Below are 27,771 nucleotides of genomic sequence, written 5' to 3' on the forward strand. Positions count from 1 at the left end.
AGTTGTATGACATAGGTGGGAATAGTTGTATGACATAGGTGGGAATAGTTGTATGACATAGGTGGGAATAGTTGTATGACATAGGTGGGAATAGTTGTATGACATAGGTGTGAATAGTTGTATGACATAGGTGTGAATAGTTGTATGACATAGGTGGTGAATAGTTGTATGACATAGGTGTGAATAGTTGTATGACATAGGTGGAATAGTTGTATGACATAGGTGTGAATAGTTGTATGACATAGGTGTGAATAGTTGTATGACATAGGTGGGAATAGTTGTATGACATAGGTGTGAATAGTTGTATGACATAGGTGTGAATAGTTGTATGACATAGGTGGAATAGTTGTATGACATAGGTGTGAATAGTTGTATGACATAGGTGTGGAATAGTTGTATGACATAGGTGTGAATAGTTGTATGACATAGGTGGTGAATAGTTGTATGACATAGGTGTGAATAGTTGTATGACATAGGTGTGAATAGTTGTATGACATAGGTGGGAATAGTTGTATGACATAGGTGTGAATAGTTGTATGACATAGGTGTGAATAGTTGTATGACATAGGTGTGAATAGTTGTATGACATAGGTTGGGGATAGTTGTATGACATAGGTGTGTATAGTTGTATGACACAGGCGTGAATAGTTGTATGACATAGGTGGGAATAGTTGTATGACATAGGTGTGAATAGTTGTATGACATAGGTGGAATAGTTGTATGACATAGGTGGAATAGTTGTATGACATAGGTGTGAATAGTTGTATGACATAGGTGTGAATAGTTGTATGACATAGGTGTGAATAGTTGTATGACATAGGTGTGAATAGTTGTATGACATAGGTGTGAATAGTTGTATGACATAGGTGTGAATAGTTGTATGACATAGGTGGGAATAGTTGTATGACATAGGTGTGAATAGTTGTATGACATAGGTGTGAATAGTTGTATGACATAGGTGGGAATAGTTGTATGACATAGGTGGTGAATAGTTGTATGACATAGGTGGAATAGTTGTATGACATAGGTGGGAATAGTTGTATGACATAGGTGGAATAGTTTATGACAAGTTGAATATGACATAGGTGGAATAGTTGTATGACATAGTGGGAATAGTTGTATGACATAGGTGTGAATAGTTGTATGACATAGGTGGGAATAGTTGTATGACATAGGTGGAATAGTTGTATGACATAGGTGGGAATAGTTGTATGACATAGGTGGGAATAGTTGTATGACATAGGTGTGAATAGTTGTATGACATAGGTGTGAATAGTTGTATGACATAGGTGGGAATAGTTGTATGACATAGGTGGGAATAGTTGTATGACATAGGTGGAATAGTTGTATGACATAGGTGGGAATAGTTGTATGACATAGGTGGGAATAGTTGTATGACATAGGTGGGAATAGTTGTATGACATAGGTGGGAATAGTTGTATGACATAGGTGTGAATAGTTGTATGACATAGGTGTGAATAGTTGTATGACATAGGTGGGAATAGTTGTATGACATAGGTGGGAATAGTTGTATGACATAGGTGGGAATAGTTGTATGACATAGGTGTGAATAGTTGTATGACATAGGTGGGAATAGTTGTATGACATAGGTGTGAATAGTTGTATGACATAGGTGTGAATAGTTGTATGACATAGGTGTGAATAGTTGTATGACATAGGTGGGAATAGTTGTATGACATAGGTGTGAATAGTTGTATGACATAGGTGTGAATAGTTGTATGACATAGGTGTGAATAGTTGTATGACATAGGTGGAATAGTTGTATGACATAGGTGTGAATAGTTGTATGACATAGGTGTGAATAGTTGTATGACATAGGTGGAATAGTTGTATGACATAGGTGTGAATAGTTGTATGACATAGGTGTGAATAGTTGTATGACATAGGTGTGAATAGTTGTATGACATAGGTGTGAATAGTTGTATGACATAGGTGTGAATAGTTGTATGACATAGGTGTGAATAGTTGTATGACATAGGTGTGAATAGTTGTATGACATAGGTGTGAATAGTTGTATGACATAGGTGGGAATAGTTGTATGACATAGGTGGAATAGTTGTATGACATAGGTGTGAATAGTTGTATGACATAGGTGTGAATAGTTGTATGACATAGGTGTGAATAGTTGTATGACATAGGTGTGAATAGTTGTATGACATAGGTGTGAATAGTTGTATGACATAGGTGGGAATAGTTGTATGACATAGGTGGGAATAGTTGTATGACATAGGTGTGAATAGTTGTATGACATAGGTGTGAATAGTTGTATGACATAGGTGGAATAGTTGTATGACATAGGTGTGAATAGTTGTATGACATAGGTGGGAATAGTTGTATGACATAGGTGTGTATAGTTGTATGACATAGGTGTGAATAGTTGTATGACATAGGTGTGAATAGTTGTATGACATAGGTGTGAATAGTTGTATGACATAGGTGGGAATAGTTGTATGACATAGGTGTGAATAGTTGTATGACATAGGTGGGAATAGTTGTATGACATAGGTGTGAATAGTTGTATGACATAGGTGTGAATAGTTGTATGACATAGGTGTGAATAGTTGTATGACATAGGTGTGAATAGTTGTATGACATAGGTGGGAATAGTTGTATGACATAGGTGGGAATAGTTGTATGACATAGGTGTGAATAGTTGTATGACATAGGTGTGAATAGTTGTATGACATAGGTGTGAATAGTTGTATGACATAGGTGTGAATAGTTGTATGACATAGGTGTGAATAGTTGTATGACATAGGTGTGAATAGTTGTATGACATAGGTGGAATAGTTGTATGACATAGGTGTGAATAGTTGTATGACATAGGTGTGAATAGTTGTATGACATAGGTGTGAATAGTTGTATGACATAGGTGTGAATAGTTGTATGACATAGGTGTGAATAGTTGTATGACATAGGTGTGAATAGTTGTATGACATAGGTGTGAATAGTTGTATGACATAGGTGTGAATAGTTGTATGACATAGGTGGAATAGTTGTATGACATAGGTGTGAATAGTTGTATGACATAGGTGTGAATAGTTGTATGACATAGGTGGGAATAGTTGTATGACATAGGTGGAATAGTTGTATGACATAGGTGTGAATAGTTGTATGACATAGGTGTGAATAGTTGTATGACATAGGTGTGAATAGTTGTATGACATAGGTGTGAATAGTTGTATGACATAGGTGTGAATAGTTGTATGACATAGGTGGGAATAGTTGTATGACATAGGTGGGAATAGTTGTATGACATAGGTGTGAATAGTTGTATGACATAGGTGGGAATAGTTGTATGACATAGGTGTGAATAGTTGTATGACATAGGTGGGAATAGTTGTATGACATAGGTGAATAGTTGTATGACATAGGTGTGAATAGTTGTATGACATAGGTGGAATAGTTGTATGACATAGGTGTGAATAGTTGTATGACATAGGTGTGAATAGTTGTATGACATAGGTGTGAATAGTTGTATGACATAGGTGTGAATAGTTGTATGACATAGGTGTGAATAGTTGTATGACATAGGTGGGAATAGTTGTATGACATAGGTGGGAATAGTTGTATGACATAGGTGTGAATAGTTGTATGACATAGGTGGAATAGTTGTATGACATAGGTGGAATAGTTGTATGACATAGGTGTGAATAGTTGTATGACATAGGTGGAATAGTTGTATGACATAGGTGGAATAGTTGTATGACATAGGTGGGAATAGTTGTATGACATAGGTGGGAATAGTTGTATGACATAGGTGGAATAGTTTGTATGACATAGGTGGAATAGTTGTATGACATAGGTGGGAATAGTTGTATGACATAGGTGGGAATAGTTGTATGACATAGGTGTGAATAGTTGTATGACATAGGTGGGAATAGTTGTATGACATAGGTGGGAATAGTTGTATGACATAGGTGGGAATAGTTGTATGACATAGGTGTGAATAGTTGTATGACATAGGTGGGAATAGTTGTATGACATAGGTGGGAATAGTTGTATGACATAGGTGGGAATAGTTGTATGACATAGGTGGAATAGTTGTATGACATAGGGTGTGAATAGTTGTATGACATAGGTGTGAATAGTTGTATGACATAGGTGTGAATAGTTGTATGACATAGGTGGTGAATAGTTGTATGACATAGGGTGGAATAGTTGTATGACATAGGTGTGAATAGTTGTATGACATAGGTGGGAATAGTTGTATGACATAGGTGTGAATAGTTGTATGACATAGGTGTGAATAGTTGTATGACATAGGTGTGAATAGTTGTATGACATAGGTGTGAATAGTTGTATGACATAGGTGTGAATAGTTGTATGACATAGGTGTGGAATAGTTGTATGACATAGGTGTGAATAGTTGTATGACATAGGTGTGAATAGTTGTATGACATAGGTGTGAATAGTTGTATGACATAGGTGTGAATAGTTGTATGACATAGGTGTGAATAGTTGTATGACATAGGTGTGAATAGTTGTATGACATAGGTGTGGAATATTGTTGTATGACATAGGTGGGAATAGTTGTATGACATAGGTGGGAATAGTTGTATGACATAGGTGTGAATAGTTGTATGACATAGGTGTGAATAGTTGTATGACATAGGTGGGAATAGTTGTATGACATAGGTGTGAATAGTTGTATGACATAGGTGTGAATAGTTGTATGACATAGGTGTGAATAGATCGTGAATAGTTGTATGACATAGGTGGGAATAGTTGTATGACATAGGTGGGAATAGTTGTATGACATAGGTGTGAATAGTTGTATGACATAGGTGGGAATAGTTGTATGACATAGGTGTGAATAGTTGTATGACATAGGTGGGAATAGTTGTATGACATAGGTGGAATAGTTGTATGACATAGGTGTGAATAGTTGTATGACATAGGTGTGAATAGTTGTATGACATAGGTGTGAATAGTTGTATGACATAGGTGGGAATAGTTGTATGACATAGGTGTGAATAGTTGTATGACATAGGTGTGAATAGTTGTATGACATAGGTGGGAATAGTTGTATGACATAGGTGTGAATAGTTGTATGACATAGGTGGGAATAGTTGTATGACATAGGTGTGAATAGTTGTATGACATAGGTGTGAATAGTTGTATGACATAGGTGGGAATAGTTGTATGACATAGGTGTGAATAGTTGTATGACATAGGTGTGAATAGTTGTATGACATAGGTGTGAATAGTTGTATGACATAGGTGGGAATAGTTGTATGACATAGGTGTGAATAGTTGTATGACATAGGTGTGAATAGTTGTATGACATAGGTGGGAATAGTTGTATGACATAGGTGTGAATAGTTGTATGACATAGGTGGGAATAGTTGTATGACATAGGTGGGAATAGTTGTATGACATAGGTGTGAAAGTTGTATGAATAGTGTGTATGACATAGGTGGAATAGTTGTATGACATAGGTGTGAATAGTTGTATGACATAGGTGTGAATAGTTGTATGACATAGGTGTGAATAGTTGTATGACATAGGTGTGAATAGTTGTATGACATAGGTGTGAATAGTTGTATGACATAGGTGGAATAGTTGTATGACATAGGTGTGAAGTTGTATGACATAGGTGTGAATAGTTGTATGACATAGGTAGTTGTATGACATAGGTGTGAATAGTTGTATGACATAGGTGGGAATAGTTGTATGACATAGGTGTGAATAGTTGTATGACATAGGTGGGAATAGTTGTATGACATAGGTGGGAATAGTTGTATGACATAGGTGTGAATAGTTGTATGACATAGGTGGGAATAGTTGTATGACATAGGTGTGAATAGTTGTATGACATAGGTGTGAATAGTTGTATGACATAGGTGTGAATAGTTGTATAACATAGGTGTGAATAGTTGTGTGACATAGTTGGGAATAGTTGTATGACTCAACCAGTCCATACTAGATAAATAGTTCTATGACATAGGTGAGAATGGTTCAAAATAATTGATGATAACACGTGTTTTGTTTGACCTGACACATATGTTATAACCAATATACAAAATATGTAATAACTGAATAAATATTGAAAATTACTTACCTGAGTGTATAGTTTTTATTCGCCTACAATGTCTTCGCTGGAAAACATATTAAGATAAACGCATATATATTAATATATTGGAATATACGGATATGATATTGATCGAATTTGATCTAAAAGACGTAAATAAATGTAATTGTTGTGGAAGTCTTACCCATCCTATTCGCCCCTTTAATTATCTCAGAGCGTGTGTCTTAAGGACGTCTCTAGATAGAGGATTTCCCCACAAAGGAGAGTTCGGTCTCATTTATCTACTTATATAAGTATATTTCTGAGATATCGAATTATGATCTAAAAATTGAAATGTATATACGAAGGCGAAGGGAGGTAACTCTTATGAGAATGACAGGGTTTTGATCAGCATGTGAAAGTTCCAGTTAATATGATAAATGCCATGTTCTATATAGACTCACCTGACCAGTGTTTGAACAAAAACACGGATTTCGGTTGATGAATTTAAAAAGTAAGCAATGAATGATATTTGTGTTGGTTTGTTTTCGGCAACGAGTGAAAGACTACTGTAAAAATGGCGGAAATTGCACAAGAGAGACCTCCAACACCTGAATAAAAATGAAAGATTGTATTTCTGAAAAGTTTTCTTTATTCTGGTCAATTTTGTGATTTGTCGTCACAAGTCGTTCAGCAAAAGATTTGGCTTATTTTAGAAATGAGAAGTGAAAAATGAAATAGGTGTTCGTGCACTGGTCAGATGAATGTATGTCTGATTTGTAGGGGACATAATGTATTGTAACTTAAAATATATCAATCTTGTAAATGACGTAGAAAAACTAATGAACCAGAAATTATAAACAAGACAAACATGCAAATTCAGGAATCATTTATTACTTTCATTATAAATTTTGCTCTTTCTTCCGACATTTAATGCTGACATACATACACATCTAATACCAATCACACATAATTCCTCATTTTCTAATATACAAGTTCACATTATCTGCTACCAAACACACTCAATGCCTTCCTATAATATACAAGTCCACACCATCTCTAGCACGCAGCCCTAGAGGATTTCAATGTATAGCACACTCTACATAACCTTGTTTACCGTTAATCTACAAGCATAATATGTTGAATTGTGAAGTCAGATGAAATTATTGTTAATGTTTGACCTTGTTCAGCTCATATAAGGACTAATTGTGTATTAAGTCGAATATGGTCAAACATGTGTTCCTTGCACAGGTTATAGACACTAGTTAACACAATGATGTGGTTATTTGACAGAAATATATGTACTGAACGTGTGTTAAGTCCACTAACATCCACTTCCATACTTATATTTATATAGATGGTTATGTTGATGTTTCGACCGACTTTACCGGAAAGAACTATGAAACTATAACACATGTACAAACAGAAGTTAAATCATCAATAGAAACGACAGATAGATATATGTTCCTTGATGCTTTAAAAGATGGCCAATCACAGTATTGGGTTATACAAAATATTTGTTTTAAAACTCACTACCTCTTTTAATAATATTGCCGTGCAATATCTACCTTAAAAGTAACTTGCTACAGCTTATGCTAGGTTTACACTATGTTCCCGGCAGCCACGGCAGCCCCGTTTCAGACCACCGCGGACAAAACGTGGTGACCGCATAGACAACGCAGAAGGACGTGATAGACAAACGTGAGCGGTCGTGATTACCGTGGATGCCGTGCCAGATTTTTAAACTGTCAAAAAATTTGCCACGGCAGTCACGGTACAAATGGTGAACCCCACAGGACGTAATAAAACGGCATTGACGTAACAAAACGTAACAGTGCGTACGAGGCCGTAACAAAACTTCCAGACGGTCCGTGGTGGAACGGGCAGCAAGCACGTTCCCGGGAATCTCACGGTGATTTCAAGTTTTGTGACGTTCTGTTGCGTTTTTTCCACGTTTTGCCAAGGTTGATGCAGATTGACTGCACGTTTTGTGCCGGTTTGTCAAGGTTTGTCAAGGTTTTGACGGCAAGCCAAGGTGGATGATAGCCGTTTTGATGCGTTCTGTCAAGGCACATCACGGCTTGTAGCGGTGGAAAGCCCGACGTAATACGGCGTGTTACGTCCTATTACGGTCTTACGTTGCAAGCATTATATGATAGAGTATCATTGCCTTGCCTGGTGCATTTTGCTACTTTTTGGAATTATTTGTTTTAATAGATAGAAATAGTCATTATCAAACACATTTAAACCATCAAATTATACGAAACCTATTATTGTAAAAGGCAGATTAAGTGATAACAATTACAGAAAAAAATGCGTAGAAACACTTGGCTATAATAATTATATATTTCTTTTAACACATTTTGTAACGAAACGTGTTTGAAATGACATTTTCGGCAATAAATATTGTTTCATTTGCTCCAAAAAGCCCGTAATCAAGCTTTCATCCTTAGTAAGCCTTGGTGGACCGTGAAAAACGTATCGGAGCTTGATCAAAACATGTAAAACGTAGCAGACCTCATCAGATCGTAACAGGGCTAGAGAGAACGTAGTGTTATCCTTGATAGACCGTGCTAAAGCCGTAGTGTACCTTTAACCTCCGGGAACACCACTTTCCCCTGTATCCACGGTCCACCACGTAATCCGTAAAAGACCGTGCCAAAACTTCACAAGACCTAGCTCAACTTGAATACAGAGACAAAAATAGCCAAAATTCCACGGCACACCACGTTTCGGGAAAACGGGGCTACCGTGGTCGCCGGGAACATAGTGTAAACCTAGCATTAGAAACAAATCGCCAGCTATACATATCATAGTTGTATAATAACACTTAACCATTCCTATATAGGCGTGTACAGATTATAATGTAAATGATTGTCTTAATTACAACAATGACTGTATGGACACGTATCAATTATAAAACTGTATCCGAATTAAAATGAAACATAGAATTTTATACTGTAACTGAGTGCAATTACCATATAAACATTGTCAAGTAGTGTTGCTTTATTAGGCATATATAAATGAGCTGAGTCTTAAAGCCCAATTTATAACATTGTATTAGATTAAACGAAGGAATAAATTGTTTTACAATTCTCACAATGAACTATAATGTTGTAAGATGAGCATACATGTGGTATTTATCACATTACTGGTCCGTTCAGCCATGTCATACAGTCATGTCAGAAATATCGTAAGACACATGTGTAATAACACTATTATGACGTCACATGTATATTTGACGTCTTAAATATATATATATATATATGACGTCGCATGATTGTCTCAGTAGACGGAAACGTCAAATCCGAGCCAGATTTCTACTGTTTTATATAAAAACAAAATCTAAAGTTGAACTTAATAATAATATATTTCTATTATTAACATTTATGTGATAAATCGAATCTTACACTTGTGATACGAAATTTATCAAACTCGTTAAATAATTTGATATGCCACTCAAATTCAAATTATTGAATATTTTTTTATAATGTTCATATGACATAGTCTCTTATATAAGATCAAATATTTCTTGTTTCTTGATGATAAGTCTCAGTACGTGAGACGGACATTTTTTAACTTTCTCACAAGTGCGAAGCACTCATGTAAAATATCAAAAACTTCCATCCTGCTCGATGTAAAATCATTGTTATTATTCAAGTGAAACCATGAATATTCTCTATGTACTATTATTTCTACTAATTATAAGAATTCCAATAGTATACCTGTCAATGTTTTATTTATTAGTCTCAAATAATAAAAAAAATATTGGTAACAGTAGATGAATTATTTTCACATGAAAACCATACATTGAATTCAGATACTTCAAAGAATTTTTCTATTTGTATTTGGATTTCAATAATGATTAAACATTAGAAAACCAAAGATGTAAGTACTAGAGAATAAATTCTTCATTAACATAGACAAACAGCTGTCTTGTAGTAAACGACATGATAATTATGACGGGAAATATTGCCTGTGTATTTTCAGTCATACTCATACGGTTGTTCCAGGATATACCGCCCGATGTCGGCGAACATGCCTTTAGCTTTACGGAGTGTCGATATGTTGGTTAAGGCGGGAGGGTCCGGAAATGTGAAGTGGACCGAATACGTATCCATCTTCCAGTTAAAGTCTTGCTCCCTGTTGTAATTTTTGTATCCGGGCTTGAATGTCGGATGGCACTTCAGTTGGTAACACATTACCTGTAAGTGTTTCTCTATATGAACGCTGTGCGGATATCGTTCATATACCTTATAAGGCAGTAAGATGGCGTTATAAAAGAAGTCCCACGATCTGTAGTCCACCAAGGCCGACTGCCATTTTTGAATGAACTCTGACCCTGGCTTTGCCATTAAGACTCCCAAATTAAACGCGTCTGGAAAGTCCGGCCAGGGCATGTGATCAAAGTTAAGTATAGCGTCATACCCCTTATCGATCAAATCGTCGATTGGCCGGAGCCATAGTACGTCCCAATCCATGTATATCCCGCCATATTTCAACAAGACGTCTGCTCGTATGATGTCACTTTTGTGTTGTGTATAAAGCACGTCCTTTCCGAACACATATCTGGGTACCTCTCTAAGTACCATCACTATCCTCGGATCTCTTTTGAATTTTTCCATGTAGTTCCCTTCGAGTAAATTATCACCGTGAATATAAACTTTATCTGGTTTTAGAAACGTGAGAGCACTCCTCAAGCTGAGATACATCATGAAATCCATTGTTTTCCTGTTAAACCAGACGAGGTGAATGACTTTTGGAATAACCCCGAGTAGTTTAGCCCTCGGCGTTACCACAGCTGAATCTCCATAAAGAACCAATCTTACATTATGTGCGAATGAAGTATTTGAATGCATTATGTCTTTCGGATATAAAGCTGGCATCTCAATACATGTCGTATTTTCGTATAGAATTTCAAAATCATTGCCCATCTGTTCACAGTGGGAGTAATTGCCTGGAAAGGTGACGTCTGAATCTTCCGAATGTTTTAAAGTTAACAACTGTTTTAAGGTGACGAGGGCACGCCTGTTGTGGTGAACAGACATGATGTAACTGACCTTCCAGTCGCCATTAGTTACCCCAACCGCCGAGTCTTCTTTACGTAAGTCTCTAAGAGAATGCATCAAAAATAGATTTTCACTGAAATACATTCCACCACGATCCATGAGAACATCTATACCGTACCACACCCCGCAGGCCGGGTCGTTATTGTAATTTGGCATGACTTTAACAACAAACCCAGGTATGGTTTTCTTTAGATCCTCAAACCAGTAATTGTATTTATCTTGGCCACCGTGGACATCATATTTCGTGTGTAACTCAATAATATCGGGCTGCATAACTTTCCAGGCACTTAAAATACTCAAATAATTCTCAAAATGTAGACTTCGGTTATGGCACCACACGAAGTGAATACTGTTAGGAACAACATTTCCTTCCATATCGGAAGCCACACCGGAAATCAATCTGTCGTCAACAAACTTCCTGTATAACTTAGCGTTATTCGTACTTCCTGTTCCGGTGAGAAGTTGGTCCTGGATTTCCTGTGAGATCCTTGGGGAGACAAATCGATCCAGACACGTGACTGTTTCCACTGACAAAGACTGATAGAACAGGAACACACTGAGGAGAAAGAGGCCCATAGACAGGAAGTAGAAACGACGCCATCTTAGTCTACTCGTCCTCATGTTGATCTATAAAACCCAGAACAAATAGTGTACTAGGAATTAATGAACATTCCTTGATGTCCTATGAAGCATATCCATATCAGACGATGCGTCTAGGCGCCTTGTGGTCGTCGCTGGGATCTGTGCAGCGTCAGTTTTTTTAGTACAGAAATTGCCACCTGAAACAAAGAAATAATGCTATAAATATTGACTTATTAGTTACCGATGTCCAACCGATACATTGATGTGACATAGACGTAAGATTGTGGATTGACATATTGTGACCTAAAATTATCTTTGGTTTGATTTAACTACTTCAACGTCCTAATGATAGTCAGGATCATTAAAAAACTTGCTTGATTTTAGTGCAGGAAAGCCACAGTTCCACGAGTAAAACCGTCGACCAGCTGTCAGTACGTCTGGTGATCTACGCTCGACCTTTTGTGATCTGGTAAGGTGGCTTTTGTATCGAGTGTGAATGTGTCGTGTTAACAACGCTCTAACCTTGTCTGAGGTCAATAACTTCAAAATATTTAACATCTCGGAAGATTACTGACATTTATTCGCTTTTTATTTCCTTTGCAAACTGCTAAAAAGCGATAATGTAGTATCGACCGGTAAATCGGCGGCGTAGGAAACAGTGTTGGCTGGATGATTGTCATCAATGCAGCTCTTACACAGAGTTTCTATTACGTTCACTAGAATATAATTGTGACACGAAGAAATTAGTTTTGACACTTTCAGTTAAAAGAACCAGTGATGATGTTGCGTGTTTTGATCCTCCCGGTTTCAGGATTTCAGGACATGAAGTTATCTGATTTAGGATATGATTATATTTGTCAAATACAAGTCTTTACATACAATATAGATTTGTGGAATCCAATATAAAACCTTTACATACAATATAGATTTGTGGAATCCACTGTATGTGATGAAATAGAAAAAAAAATCATCAAAATGATGTGTTTCTTAGACTTTTTGTTCTCGTTCTCCTATTATTGTTTGGTAAGGCTAAGTATAAAATTAATAGCCAAGATCATTTAAGCACACCCTCATCGGTATGTAATATGTTGCGTGTGTTAAGGGAGGTCCAGTTGTGTCTTTTGTGATAGTGGACAGCTAGACCTTTATAATGATATTTCACTGGAACATATCGGCAATGACACCGAACCGTATCCGGTCATGTAATACTGAAACAGACAAATCAGTCGTCCCACTTCCTCTTTCTACTGAGCGTTGAACAGAAACTATCACTTATATAGACCAAGGTGTGTCTCGACCAGGGGCAAGCGAATGACAGAAGGATCCAGACCATTCCTACCAGGGGCGAGCGATTGACAGAAGGATCCAGACCATTCCTACCAGGGGCGAGCGATTGACAGAAGGATCCAGACCATTCCTACCAGGGGCGAGCGATTGACAGAAGGATCCAGACCATTCCTGCCAGGGGCGAGCGATTGACAGAAGGATCCAGACCATTCCTACCAGGGGCGAGCGATTGACAGAAGGATCCAGACCATTCCTACCAGGGGCGAGCGATTGACAGAAGGATCCAGACCATTCCTACCAGGGGCGAGCGATTGACAGAAGGATCCAGACCATTCCTACCAGGGGCAGCGATTGACAGAAGGATCCAGACCATTCCTACCAGGGGCGAGCGATTGACAGAAGGATCCAGACCATTCCTACCAGGGGCGAGCGATTGACAGAAGGATCCAGACAGGGGCGAGCATTCCTACCAGGGGCGAGCGATTGACAGAAGGATCCAGACCATTCCTACCAGGGGCGAGCGATTGACAGAAGGATCCAGACCATTCCTACCAGGGGCGAGCGATTGACAGAAGGATCCAGACCATTCCTACCAGGGGCGAGCGATTGACAGAAGGATCCAGACCATTCCTCCAGGGGCGAGCGATTGACAGAAGGATCCAGACCATTCCTACCAGGGGCGAGCGATTGACAGAAGGATCCAGACCATTCCTACCAGGGGCGAGCGATTGACAGAAGGATCCAGACCATTCCTCCAGGGCGAGCGATTGACAGAAGGATCCAGACCATTCCTCCAGGGGCGAGCGATTGACAGAAGGATCCAGACCATTCCTACCAGGGGCGAGCGATTGACAGAAGGATCCAGACCATTCCTACCAGGGGCGAGCGATTGACAGAAGGGATCCAGACCATTCCTACCAGGGGCGAGCGATTGACAGAAGGATTCAGACCATTCCTACCAGGGGCGAGCGATTGACAGAAGGATCCGACCATTCCTCCAGGGCAGGATTGACCAGACCATTCCTACCAGGGGCGAGCGATTGACAGAAGGATCCAGACCATTCCTACCAGGGGCGAGCGATTGACAGAAGGATCCAGACCATTCCTACCAGGGGCGAGCGATTGACAGAAGGATCCAGACCATTCCTACCAGGGGCGAGCGATTGACAGAAGGATCCAGACCATTCCTACCAGGGGCGAGCGATTGACAGAAGGATCCGACCATTCCTACCAGGGGCGAGCGATTGACAGAAGGATCCAGACCATTCCTACCAGGGGCGAGCGATTGACAGAAGGATCCAGACCATTCCTACCAGGGGCGAGCGATTGACAGAAGGATCCAGACCATTCCTGCCAGGGGCGAGCGATTGACAGAAGGATCCAGACCATTCCTGCCAGGGGCGAGCGATTGACAGAAGGATCCAGACCATTCCTGCCAGGGGCGAGCGATTGACAGAAGGATCCAGACCATTCCTGCCAGGGGCGAGTGATTGACAGAAGGATCCAGACCATTCCTACCAGGGGCGAGCGATTGACAGAAGGATCCAGACCATTCCTACCAGGGGCGAGCGATTGACAGAAGGATCCAGACCATTCCTGCCAGGGGCAAGCGATTGACAGAAGGATCCAGACCATTCCTACCAGGGGCGAGCGATTGACAGAAGGATCCAGACCATTCCTACCAGGGGCGAGCGATTGACAGAAGGATCCAGACCATTCCTGCCAGGGGCGAGCGATTGACAGAAGGATCCAGACCATTCCTACCAGGGGGCGAGCGATTGACAGAAGGATCCAGACCATTCCTACCAGGGGCGAGCGATTGACAGAAGGATCCAGACCATTCCTACCAGGGGCGAGCGATTGACAGAAGGATCCAGACCATTCCTACCAGGGGCGAGCGATTGACAGAAGGATCCAGACCATTCCTACCAGGGGCGAGCGATTGACAGAAGGATCCAGACCATTCCTACCAGGGCGAGCGATTGACAGAAGGATCCAGACCATTCCTCCAGGGCGAGCGATTGACAGAAGGATCCAGACCATTCCTCCAGGGCGAGCGATTGACAGAAGGATCCAGACCATTCCTACCAGGGCGAGCGATTGACAGAAGGTCAACCATTCCTACCAGGGGCGAGCGATTGACAGAAGGATCCAGACCATTCCTACCAGGGGCGAGCGATTGACAGAAGGATCCAGACCATTCCTACCAGGGGCGAGCGATTGACAGAAGGATCCAGACCATTCCTACCAGGGGCGAGCGATTGACAGAAGGATCCAGACCATTCCTTCCAGGGGCGAGCGATTGACAGAAGGATCCAGACCATTCCTACCAGGGGCGAGCGATTGACAGAAGGATCCAGACCATTCCTGCCAGGGGCGAGCGATTGACAGAAGGATCCAGACCATTCCTACCAGGGGCGAGCGATTGACAGAAGGATCCAGACCATTCCTGCCAGGGGCGAGCGATTGACAGAAGGATCCAGACCATTCCTACCAGGGGCGAGCGATTGACAGAAGGATCCAGACCATTCCTACCAGGGGCGAGCGATTGACAGAAGGATCCAGACCATTCCTACCAGGGGCGAGCGATTGACAGAAGGATCCAGACCATTCCTACCAGGGGCGAGCGATTGACAGAAGGATCCAGACCATTCCTACCAGGGGCGAGCGATTGACAGAAGGATCCAGACCATTCCTACCAGGGGCGAGCGATTGACAGAAGGATCCAGACCATTCCTACCAGGGCGAGCGATTGACTGCATTCCTCAGGCGACGATGACGAAGGATCCAGACCATTCCTACCAGGGGCGAGCGATTGACAGAAGGATCCAGACCATTCCTACCAGGGGCGAGCGATTGACAGAAGGATCCAGACCATTCCTGCCAGGGGCGAGCGATTGACAGAAGGATCCAGACCATTCCTACCAGGGGCGAGCGATTGACAGAAGGATCCAGACCATTCCTACCAGGGGCGAGCGATTGACAGAAGGATCCAGACCATTCCTACCAGGGGCGAGCGATTGACAGAAGGATCCAGACCATTCCTACCAGGGGCGAGCGATTGACAGAAGGATCCAGACCATTCCTACCAGGGGCGAGCGATTGACAGAAGGATCCAGACCATTCCTACCAGGGGCCGAGCGATTGACAGAAGGATCCAGACCATTCCTGCCAGGGGCGAGCGATTGACAGAAGGATCCAGACCATTCCTGCCAGGGGCGAGCGATTGACAGAAGGATCCAGACCATTCCTACCAGGGGCGAGCGATTGACAGAAGGATCCAGACCATTCCTACCAGGGGCGAGCGATTGACAGAAGGGCAATTGAGGTGGTGTCAATGAAGACGTTCAGGAATTCAATAATGAAGAAGATAAAAGTTCCAACCCTAAATGTAGTCGCCTTTGTGGTATTATACAATGGGAGCAGCAGGTACATTACGATATGAAATAATATAAAATAACACCACACGTCACTATTCATGCAAGTTATATACGGCTAAGATGATAACTCAAAGTATTAACCTATAAAATGAAACAACACAGGTGTAAAATATAATCTTTATATTAAAGTACAGAAAGTGAAAACCTGTAAGCAAATCAAAGATATACACTTAGATAAATAACCTATATACCCATGTATGTCTCGGTACGGAATCAGACACCATATCCACACTGAATGCGGTACGGAATCAGACACCATATCCCCACTGAATGCGGTACGGAATCAGACACCATATCCACACTGAATGCGGTACGGAATCAGACACCATATCCACACTGAATGCGGTACGGAATCAGACACCATATCCACACTGAATGCGGTACGGAATCAGACATCATATCCACACTGAATGCGGTACGGAATCAGACACCATATCCACACTGAATGCGGTACGGAATCAGACACCATATCCACACTGAATGCGGTACGGAATCAGACACCATATCCACACTGAATGCGGTACGGAATCAGACACCATATCCACACTGAATGCGGTACGGAATCAGACACCATATCCACACTGAATGCGGTACGGAATCAGACACCATATCCACACTGAATGCGGTACGGAATCAGACACCATATCCACACTGAATGCGGTACGGAATCAGACACCATATCCCCACTGAATGCGGTACGGAATCAGACACCATATCCACACTGAATGTGATGACTAAGTAAGGAATACTTGTCTACGGTAATTATTTTGTTATCTGATCCTTAAAGTTTTACGGTTTGTCAGGTCTTTGAATACATTTTTCATAATAACTGAGAATAAGCCTGTTGGTATTAAAGTTTCACATCTAACGAGTTTAAATTATTTTCTTTTGTTGCATTAAGTTTTGGCATTAGACTCTTTTAAAGCCTAAGTTTGGTCAATTTTATATCACGGACTAGAAAACAGAATACAGAGCTCAGTTCTAACCCACCTCAAATCGTATTTATTTTTAATTATTTTTAAGTACCAGAATAAATCAACAATTGTAAAAAACATAGCTTCGTAGTCTCACTTAAACGAAGCATACTTTCCTCTCTCTGTTCTATTTTTGTGTTAGTCTTAAAACCAAGCAGCACAAGCAATTCTCTTCGATTTGCAGGAAAATTTAGAAGTGATAAATGGAAGACGTAATGGGACGTGGCTGGTTTGACAGGAAGTATACGGTAAGTTAATTTTCTGTGAGGCGCCCGGTATAGAGGTGTGGCGTGTACAACCCTGAACCGGTTTGTCAAGGTAGAATTAGTTTCACAAATCGGAATGAAACCACTGTATTGATTTTCCGGCGTTAATTTACAGAACGTGTAATTCCAAAGTCTTTGTGACAGTCCGCACGTAACAATCTAAAAAAGGTATTCCCCCGGTATTTCTTTATCAGAAAAACAATTGCTTATTTAGTTTTTAGCAATATAGCTTATTTCTCTCAAAGTCGAAGATTTTTTTACGGTTCGTTTGTCAACTGTTTTTTTTCCAATGTCATACTTAATCAAAACCACAAGAGACAAAATTGGTACTCTGTCCCCCTCCAGTGAGGATATTTCTTGCCACGTTTGGTTATGACAGAACTCACTACGTTATGTTTAATAATTTCATCTATTTCCCCGCCACTTGCGTGTTTTAAGTGTAGAATTGTTTTGGAGGCTATTGTATTTATATTCTTCTGTATGCATATTCTTGGAATTGGCGAACTCTTATTTGTGAACTCGGTATTGTCGTACAACACAGAACTGTCCTTGCAATGCCATCTGCTACATTCAAAGCCAACAGTGCTAAAATTCCTTACTTAATACGTCAATATTATCGTCGTTATAGAACGTAATTCAAATTCCAATTAAATAAGCAGTATGTGATATAGAATGAGAAAAAATAACGTTGACGCGTGTGTGTAACTGGGCGTGAAGTCCGATGTGCAACACACAAAACTGACTGTGACCACATACGGTCAACGCATTGAAATACAAAATGTATCAAAAGTCGCACAATTCATTGGAGTTAATGAACTTTTAATTGCTTTTTCCTTGATCATGATTGAAATTACCAAAACAAAGATTTATTTTATATAATTTATTACGTTTATAGTGTACATTGTCTTACTGTATTTGAAATCCAGAAAAAGTTGTAACACCTGTCCTGCCAACAATGTGTCCTGATTTAGGAGGTCCAGAAGTAAAACTATTTATTTCCACCCACACCCGATCTCCGTCATTCAACTCGACAAGCGCAATACAAGTACCGGCCGAGTGATAATCCGTATCTCCGGAGTATCCTGTCGCGACTGCAGCACCGTTACGGACAAGGTTTGTGTACAGCATGTGTTCGAAGATTTCAACAGACCATGTAAACAAGTACAGGCCGGCGGAAGGACAAATAAATGTTCCACTGTTATAATGTCCACCTGAGTTTAAAGTGACATGGTCAAATCTTATTTCCATGTTCCTATTTACTGTCACGTAATCATGAGAAAGGGAAGCCCGGAAGGCTGGCCTAGACGCACCACCAGTCTCTGCGACTCTCGTTATCGGTCTATTTACTGTTTGTCTCGCAATCTTGGCATTGGATTCTGGATTGACTGAATGCAATCGTTTTGACTGCATGGCGGTATTATTAGATGAGCTTTGTGACAGAAATAGGTCGCCCACAGTTAAGTTATTTTGTATATATAGCTGAATGGTTCATTTGAAGACCATAACCTACTTATATCAGCACTGGTTCGGTTGATCAACAGTATCAGCTTGGCTTGAGTATAATGCAATGGTGCATTCTGATTGGCTGAAATCTGATTGGTTGATGCTGACTATAAAAGTGGAGAACCCAGCTCCCCAGCATCATTCCTGCTCCAGCTTTTCAAGTGGATACTACTATATATAGCGCTGACGCAATAACAAAGGTAAATCCAGTAATACCCCCAAGGCATACCAGGTGCTAAGAGTACTGAGGATAAGTGTACAGGGTGCACAGGCACAGGGTACATGGTGTAAAGGAGTACAGGGTGCATAGGCACAGGGTACATACCAGTACAGGGTGCACAGGTACAGGGTACAGGGTGTGTAAGTGTACAGGGTGCACAGACACAGGGGACATACCAGTACAGGGTGCACAGGTACAGGGTACAGGGTGTGTAAGTGTACAGGGTGCACAGACACAGGGGACATACCAGTACAGGGTGCACAGGCACATGATACATACCAGTACAGGGTGCACAGGCACAGGGTACAGGGTATAAGGGTACAAGGTGCACGTCACAGAGTACAGGGTGCATAGGTGTACATGGTTAACAGATACAGAGTACACAGCAGTACAGGGTGCATAGGTACAGAGTGCTGGCACAGTGTATAGTAGGCTATTGTTGTTTGATCACTTAGTACATATTTCTTTCTATCTGTATGTTGTTCATTGAGTAACTGTGAGGTACACAGTGCATGTTTCTTTCTTTGTTCACATGTCATAGGGATTTGTTATGTGTTGGTCAAGGTAGACCAGCGGTTCCTTTGTATATATTTGCTACCGCCAACACCCCAACCCAGGAAAAGACCTGGTACGAACTCAAACACGTTACACAATTTCTGGTGGCAAGCGGTCGGATTGGGGTTGTTTATACATCTGTGTTTTATGTTAGATTCAAATTGTTGAACAGGTATTTTGATACCTAGTATACAGATAGCTGTTATTTGTGATATTTGTGTGATATCCAGTTGTTTCTTTTGGTAATTAGTATTTCATTGCTTTAATATGGATATGACTCAGGAAATTAGTAGGCTAGAAGAGGAGGTGGCGCAACTCAGCCATGAATTGTCTACGAATAGGAAGGTTGATGACGAGGTTACGGTAAGGGACTCGGGTGTATCAACCATGAGGACGAACTTAGGTCCTATCAGTAGCAGTACGCCACATATCGACATACCATTTCGAGGGTCGGTTAACCGGAAGACTTATGGAACACAAGAGGACAATGCGGTGTTATACTCTAGTCCTGGGGGAAGTGTTCATGGCGAGATGCCGAGACTCAGTCGTATGGCGGATATTGGGGATATGTACAAGGGTACATCAGTACACAGTGCCTATGCACTTGGACGACCTCGACAACGAGATGGACGTGGTGATCATGCCATGGATGCAAACACACGGCATACGCAGGATAATAACATAGGTCAAACAAGGACTGATGGATTTACACAAAGCAAGTCGCATATCAAGCCAGCAACGTTTGATGGTACTGGATCATGGATTGACTATAAGGCACATTTCGAGGCTTGTGCACAGATTAATTCATGGAACGACATGCAGAAGGGTCTGTATTTGGCTGCGTCCCTTAGAAGCCAGGCACAAACAGTACTGGGGAATCTGCAAAGTGGTGATAAACACAGTTATGCAAAACTCACAGAGGCACTGGAATCACGTTTTGCGCCATATAACCAAACAGAACTGTATCGCTCTATGCTGAGGGAACGGAGACTGAAGACCTCGGAAACATTACCGGAGTTAGGTGAAGGGATAAAACGCTTAACACATTTAGCATACCCCACGGCAACAAGGGACATAGCGGAAATGATTTCTAGGGACCACTTCGTCGATGCCCTCATTGACTTTGATATGAGGTTAAGGGTCCAGCAGTCCCGACCAAAGACACTTAACGAAGCTGTGGCACTCGCTGTGGAAATAGAAGCTTTTACAAGAGCTGACAAAGAACGCCGAAGTAGTAGTAAAGGATATGCACGGCAGGCACAATGTTCTGAAAGCTATGCAGAAAAGGATTTACCAGGTGAACTGGAGATATTCATGTCCTCAGTTAAAGAGTCAATCTCCAACATGGAGAAGGAGATAAAAGAGCTGCGAGAATCCAAGACAAGGACAGGTGGTAATACAGGTCATAAGAAGAACACCTGGTCAAAACGCGATCCACGTGAGGGATCAAGATGCTACAAATGTGGCAAAACAGGACATTTTAAGAGAGACTGCAAGGAAAATAAAAAGTCTCCTTTACCCGTGGCAAAAGGCGAACAGTCTACAACGGGAGAAAGTAACAATGCACATAGTAAGAATACTCCTACAGTACTTCATGCACAGGGTGTATCTGAAGACAAACCAGTAATCAGCGAAAGTGGTTTATTTGTGGACGTTAGTGTTAATGGACTAAGTGCAAAAATGCTGGTGGACACAGGAGCTACAGTAAGTCTCATGTCTGAAGACTTTTACAAGTCTATCTCCAGTGAGCAACAGGTAACATTGGAACCTGTGTATCAGAAGATAGTAGCAGCAAATGGAGAAAGGTTAAAAGTCAAAGGGAAAGGAAGGTTTACTTTCAAAATAGACGAGTATCACGCGGCATGCACAGTTGTAGTCGTAGATATTTCACTACAAGGGATTCTTGGATTGGACTTCCTGAAAGATAGCGGAAGTGTAGTGGATGTAGCCAAACAAAAGTTGACCATTGTAGGCCAAGAAAAGTCACTACAGCTTGAAGGGTCACTAGGATGCTTTAGGGTGTGTATGAGTGACACAGTGAGTCTACCCCCAAGGTCTGAAATAATATGTGAAGGCAAGGTCCATTATCAAACTGTCGAACTGTTACCTGAACAGGAATGCATGATAGAGTCCAGCGACAAATTCGTAGCTTCAGGACGGGGTATTGTTGCAAGAACTCTGGTCAGGTCCGGTTCTACTGTTCCCATAAGGCTACTTAACCCTACAACGGATACCCAACGAATATACAAACATTCATTTGTGGCAACACTTAGCCCTATTGCGAAAGTGTTGGATACTGTTGACAAGGGAACAGGGAAGCAATGCAATGAGTTACCTAAGCACCTGGAAGATTTGTACAAAAGGACCTCGGAGAATCTCAAAGAATCGGAGAAGGAACAAGCTAGAGCTCTTTTACTGAAATATTCCTCTTTATTTGCAAGCTCAGACAAGGACCTTGGTCGGACAAATGTAATCAAACATACCATTGACACGCAGGATAGGAAACCAGTCAAACAACCACCGCGTCGTCTCCCACACCATGCTGCGGAGGAAGTAGACAGGGAGGTTGATAGCATGTTGGAGAGAGGTGTAATTTCACCTTCAACCAGTCCCTGGTCATCAGGAGTTGTCCTGGTGGAGAAAAGTGATGGTACCATGAGGTTCTGCGTGGATTACAGGTTGCTTAACAAGTTAACAGTCAAAGACGCATACCCTTTACCAAGGGTGGATGACACGCTAGATCGGTTGTCTGGCAGTAAATGGTTCTCAACCATTGACCTGTTCTCAGGCTTTTGGCAAGTGGAGATGGAGCAGGCGGACAAACCGAAAACGGCATTTGCAACACGCAAAGGACTTTACGAATTCAACGTTATGCCCTTCGGTTTATGCAACAGTCCAGCTACGTTTGAAAGACTGATGGACACGGTTCTATCTGGATTGGCCTGGGACATTTGCCTGGTGTATATTGATGATGTGGTGATCTTTGGGAGAACATTTGAAGAGGCTTTGGAGAACATGGACAGGGTATTCGCGAGAATACAAAAGGCGGGACTAAAATTAAAGGCAAAGAAGTGTCATCTATTCCAACATAGTGTACATTTCCTTGGATATGTGATATCAGGTGACGGGGTGTCTACTGACCCGGACAAGGTAAGGTCGGTCAAGGAATGGCCTATTCCAGTGGACGTCACCGAGGTCAGGTCATTTTTAGGCCTGTGTAGCTATTACAGGCGGTTCATTGAAAGGTTTTCAGTGATAGCAAGACCTCTGATACATCTCACGGAGAAAGGAACCGACTTCGTGTGGACAGAAGACTGTCAAATGGCATTTGACAGCTTAAAGGAACGACTTGCTACGGCACCAATCCTGGCACACCCAAACTTTGCAATGCCATTTATTTTGGACACAGATGCCAGTCAGTTTGGGATCGGAGCTGTATTGTCACAGACCATAGATGGCAAGGAAAAAAGTCATTGCCTACGCAAGCAGGACGCTTACCAAGGCAGAACGGAAGTACTGCGTGACACGCAAAGAGCTGTTAGCCGTCGTAGTCTTTCTGAAATACTTCAGACATTACCTGTACAAACACAAATGTGTTGTTCGGACAGATCACAGTGCACTCAGGTGGTTATTGGAAACTAAAAACCCTGAAGGACAGGTCGCAAGGTGGATACAGGTGATAAGTTCACAGGACATAGAGATTCGCCATCGCCCTGGTAAACAACATGCAAATGCTGATGCATTGAGCCGGATTCCCTGCAGACAATGTGGCTACCAGCCGAAAATATTGGACAAGGTAAACACCGTGAATGCTAATGGGTCAAACCATGTTAAACAGGAAGAGACTCTGGGAGATCTGCAGGACAAAGACCCTGACATCATGTTAATAAAAACATGGATTAAGGAAGGGAAGCGCCCAAGCTTTGTTAAGGTCAAGGGACAAAGCCGGGTACTCAGGTCTTTGTGGGCACAATGGGATATACTAACTATCAAAAACGGTGTTTTGTGCAGAGTCTGAAAGGAAAAAAAAGATTCCTCTTATCAAGTGGTGGTACCAATGTCTAGCCGGAGGAATATCTTAGAGGATTGCCACGACAGTAAAACCTCTGGTCATTTGGGAGTAACCAAGACACTAGGTCGGATACGCCAAAACTTTTACTGGACTGGGTTGCAGCAAGATGTTCGCCAGTATGTCTCTGGGTGTCAGAAGTGCGCTTGTCGCAAGGAAAGGACAAAGAGACAGGCTCCTATGCAAACTGAGGAGACCGGATATCCGATGGAGAGGATAGCAACCGACATTATGGACCCATTGCCAGAAACAGGAAAGGGTAACAGATATATCCTCGTTGTAGCTGACTACTTCTCAAAGTGGACCGAGGCATACCCTATGCATAACATGGAATCAGCTACCGTGGCGACATTGATAGTCGAAGAGTTTATTGCCAGATTCGGTGTACCTGACACCTTACATTCCGACCAGGGTAGGCAATATGAGAGTACCCTCTTTCAAGAAATGTGCAAGTTACTCGGTACTAGGAAAACCCGCACCACAGCGTTTCATCCAAAATCAGACGGGATGGTTGAGCGATTTAACCAAACACTGCAGCAGATGTTGAGTGCATATGTCCAAGATCATCAAAAAGATTGGGACAGCCATTTGCCATATGTACTGATGGCATATCGCTCTGCTATACACGAAACCACAGGGTTCTCTCCAAACATGTTAATGTTTGGGAGGGAAGTATCCACACCCTTAAGTCTGATCTACGAGTTGCCAGAGGAAGCCAGGGATGTTCTTCGGAGTGAGTGGGCTTGGCAATTACGTGAAAGATTGGAAGAGGCACATAGACAAACGCGTGCTTTCACGAAACAGTCCGTACAGAGGCAAAAGCGGTACCATGACTCAAAACTTCAGTGGGATAAGTTTGAACAGGGTGACATGGTGTATGTGTATTTTCCTATGAGGAAAGTGGGTAAATCTCCAAAGCTGATGAGCTTTTGGAAAGGACCATACACTATTGTTTCAAAGTTGTCCGAGGTCACCTACAAGGTTCGCCGTGGCGATGGAAAGATCCTGGTAGTCCATGTTGATAGACTCAAGAGATGTAAGTCTCAGGGACTAGGGGAACCAGCTGTTGGACAAGGTTCTGTCCAAGGTAGTCAAGATACAGCTGTTGGACAAGGGTTTTGGGAAGGTGATAATGACAAGTCGGTCATGAGTGACACTGATGAAATCGAGTGTCCAGACAAGGGCCCGGGGTTTGAAGTTGTCGAGGAGTATACTAGGTCAGGGAGAAATACTAGGAAACCTGGGTGGCTTTCTGACTATGTTCTGTAGATAGGTGGCAGAAGATTGTTAAATACCTGTACATAACCATGTATAATTCTGGAAATCAATATGTAACTAATTTCGCTTTCGTATACTTTCAGCGAGAATGCCAAACACCAAGGTTACAAAGAGGAAACCTGGCATGGCCTGTCCACTGTGCTTCGCAAGGTTTGGAACACAGGAGGCTTGGGAAACTCATCTGATAATGTGCGGGAAAGAGACCAGGGAGAAGAAGCAGTTTGAGTGCCCACACTGTGACTTCGCCACCGCAAGACAGATCCTGTTAAACCGACATGTGGCACGGAGGCACGGTCCCTCGCCAAAGGACGACACAGGAGATGATAGTGATTGGCTCCGGACGGATCCAGGTTCCTTGCCGCAGTTCACGGGTGCTGTAAGTGGAACTGATCATGAGTCAAGGGATCTTGAGATTGGTAGGACTTTCTCGAAGCCCACGCGTCCCATGCCTGTGTCGGCTCCTAAACGCTGCAAAACCAATGAAGGGGGCGGTTTCTTGCCGAAGGAATCGTTGATTTCTCTCCTCAGTCCGGCTGTGTTAGGGGAAAAGGATACATTTTGTAGCAGTAAGGGATCGGTAGCATCGGTGTCCGCTCCCGCTGAACCTACACAGGATGGTACCAGGGGTACTGTGGATAAGTGTATGGAAAGCCAGGGTGATCGACGAAGCATCAGTACTCAGACAACTGCTCAGCCTCGTAGAAGGACCAACAAGGTTACCACCACCAAGTTTGTGGACGGAATGCAGATTGTGTCAGAGGAAATCACCGAGTGGGACGAGTACGTCGACTAACTGATCAAATTTACAGATTGGATAAAGTGATGGTAATTGCTCTTTGAGTGAAAAAAAAAGAAGAGAAAAGAAACTTGATACCTTTGTTTGTTTTTATTGTATTGGTGAAGTAACCATATGCATGAGATAAAGCTTGGAAACAGATTTTATTTTGTTGAGTTATATATTTTACCATGGAAAAAAAATGCGGGACGCATTTGCTCGGAGGCGTGGGTAATGTGACAGAAATAGGTCGCCCACAGTTAAGTTATTTTGTATATATAGCTGAATGGTTCATTTGAAGACCATAACCTACTTATATCAGCACTGGTTCGGTTGATCAACAGTATCAGCTTGGCTTGAGTATAATGCAATGGTGCATTCTGATTGGCTGAAATCTGATTGGTTGATGCTGACTATAAAAGTGGAGAACCCAGCTCCCCAGCATCATTCCTGCTCCAGCTTTTCAAGTGGATACTACTATATATAGCGCTGACGCAATAACAAAGGTAAATCCAGTAATCCCCCCAAGGCATACCAGGTGCTAAGAGTACTGAGGATAAGTGTACAGGGTGCACAGGCACAGGGTACATGGTGTAAAGGAGTACAGGGTGCATAGGCACAGGGTACATACCAGTACAGGGTGCACAGGTACTGGGTACAGGGTGTGTAAGTGTACAGGGTGCACAGACACAGGGTACCAGTACAGGGTGCACAGGTACAGACACAGGGTGGTAAGTGTACAGGGTGCACAGACACAGGGGACATACCAGTACAGGGTGCACAGGCACATGATACATACCAGTACAGGGTGCACAGGCACAGGGTACAGGGTATAAGGGTACAAGGTGCACGTCACAGAGTACAGGGTGCATAGGTGTACATGGTTAACAGATACAGAGTACACAGCAGTACAGGGTGCATAGGTACAGAGTGCTGGCACAGTGTATAGTAGGCTATTGTTGTTTGATCACTTAGTACATATTTCTTTCTATCTGTATGTTGTTCATTGAGTAACTGTGAGGTACACAGTGCATGTTTCTTTCTTTGTTCACATGTCATAGGGATTTGTTATGTGTTGGTCAAGGTAGACCAGCGGTTCCTCTGTATATATTTGCTACTACCGCTAACACCCCAACCCAGGAAAAGACCTGGTACGAACTCAAACACGTTACAGCTTTTAAGTCTCTTTAAATCGCGTCCAGACATGTTGTCTTCCTGTAGGTTATTTTCATTTTTTTGTCGGTTCTCATTCAAGGAAAGTTGCATATTGGCTTTCAAAATTTTATCTTCGAGAACTGAAAATTTAGCTTTGTCGGATTTGAGACGTTTTTCGAGATTTGAAAAACGTTGCTGGTCACGTATAATTTGACTTGACAGTTCCGTTATAATTTCACGATCTTTCAGTTGTCGTTGCTCTAATTCAGCGATTTGAGAAATATACAAAGTTTGTTGTACCTCAATGGCAGCCAAACGACGTTGTAGATCTAGAATTAAATCACGATCAGAAATAGGTCCAGTAATGACAGGAGGGTCATTCTTCAATGTCTGACCACAAGCGATGATAGGAAGAGCAGCAAGATACAAACACAATAGTAGTATCGTCATTGTTGCGTTGAGAACGAATGTAAGTAGCGCGGGTTGTGAACTTTTTATACACAATGATATGATGGTGTAGACAATGGTATGAGAATAAAACATGTGGTCTACTAGATATGGAAA

The 27,771-nt window shown here is 41.9% G+C and overlaps 2 protein-coding genes across 3 annotated transcripts in view; one reads left to right on the top strand and one right to left on the bottom strand.

Moving 5' to 3' along the window:
- Positions 1–6,908: 6,908 nt before the first annotated feature.
- The window catches only part of LOC138310704 (uncharacterized), a 73,796-nt gene continuing 52,933 nt past the window's right edge, over positions 6,909–27,771 (bottom strand). For both annotated transcript variants that reach the window (XM_069252037.1, XM_069252038.1), the window contains exon 3: positions 6,909–11,882. In XM_069252037.1, the coding sequence (XP_069108138.1) occupies positions 10,021–11,724 (1,704 nt within the window). In that variant the 5' untranslated portion in view covers positions 11,725–11,882 and the 3' untranslated portion in view covers positions 6,909–10,020. The remainder of the gene's footprint in view (positions 11,883–27,771) is intronic.
- On the top strand, positions 19,095–26,648 carry LOC138311019 (uncharacterized). Its single transcript, XM_069252447.1, has 2 exons — positions 19,095–19,355; positions 25,361–26,648. The coding sequence occupies exon 2, from the start codon at positions 25,366–25,368 to the stop codon at positions 26,068–26,070; it is 705 nt and encodes a 234-aa protein (XP_069108548.1). The 5' UTR covers positions 19,095–19,355; positions 25,361–25,365; the 3' UTR covers positions 26,071–26,648.

The sequence above is a fragment of the Argopecten irradians genome, chromosome 16, assembly GCF_041381155.1.
Source record: "Argopecten irradians isolate NY chromosome 16, Ai_NY, whole genome shotgun sequence".
Lineage (NCBI taxonomy): Eukaryota > Metazoa > Mollusca > Bivalvia > Pectinida > Pectinidae > Argopecten > Argopecten irradians.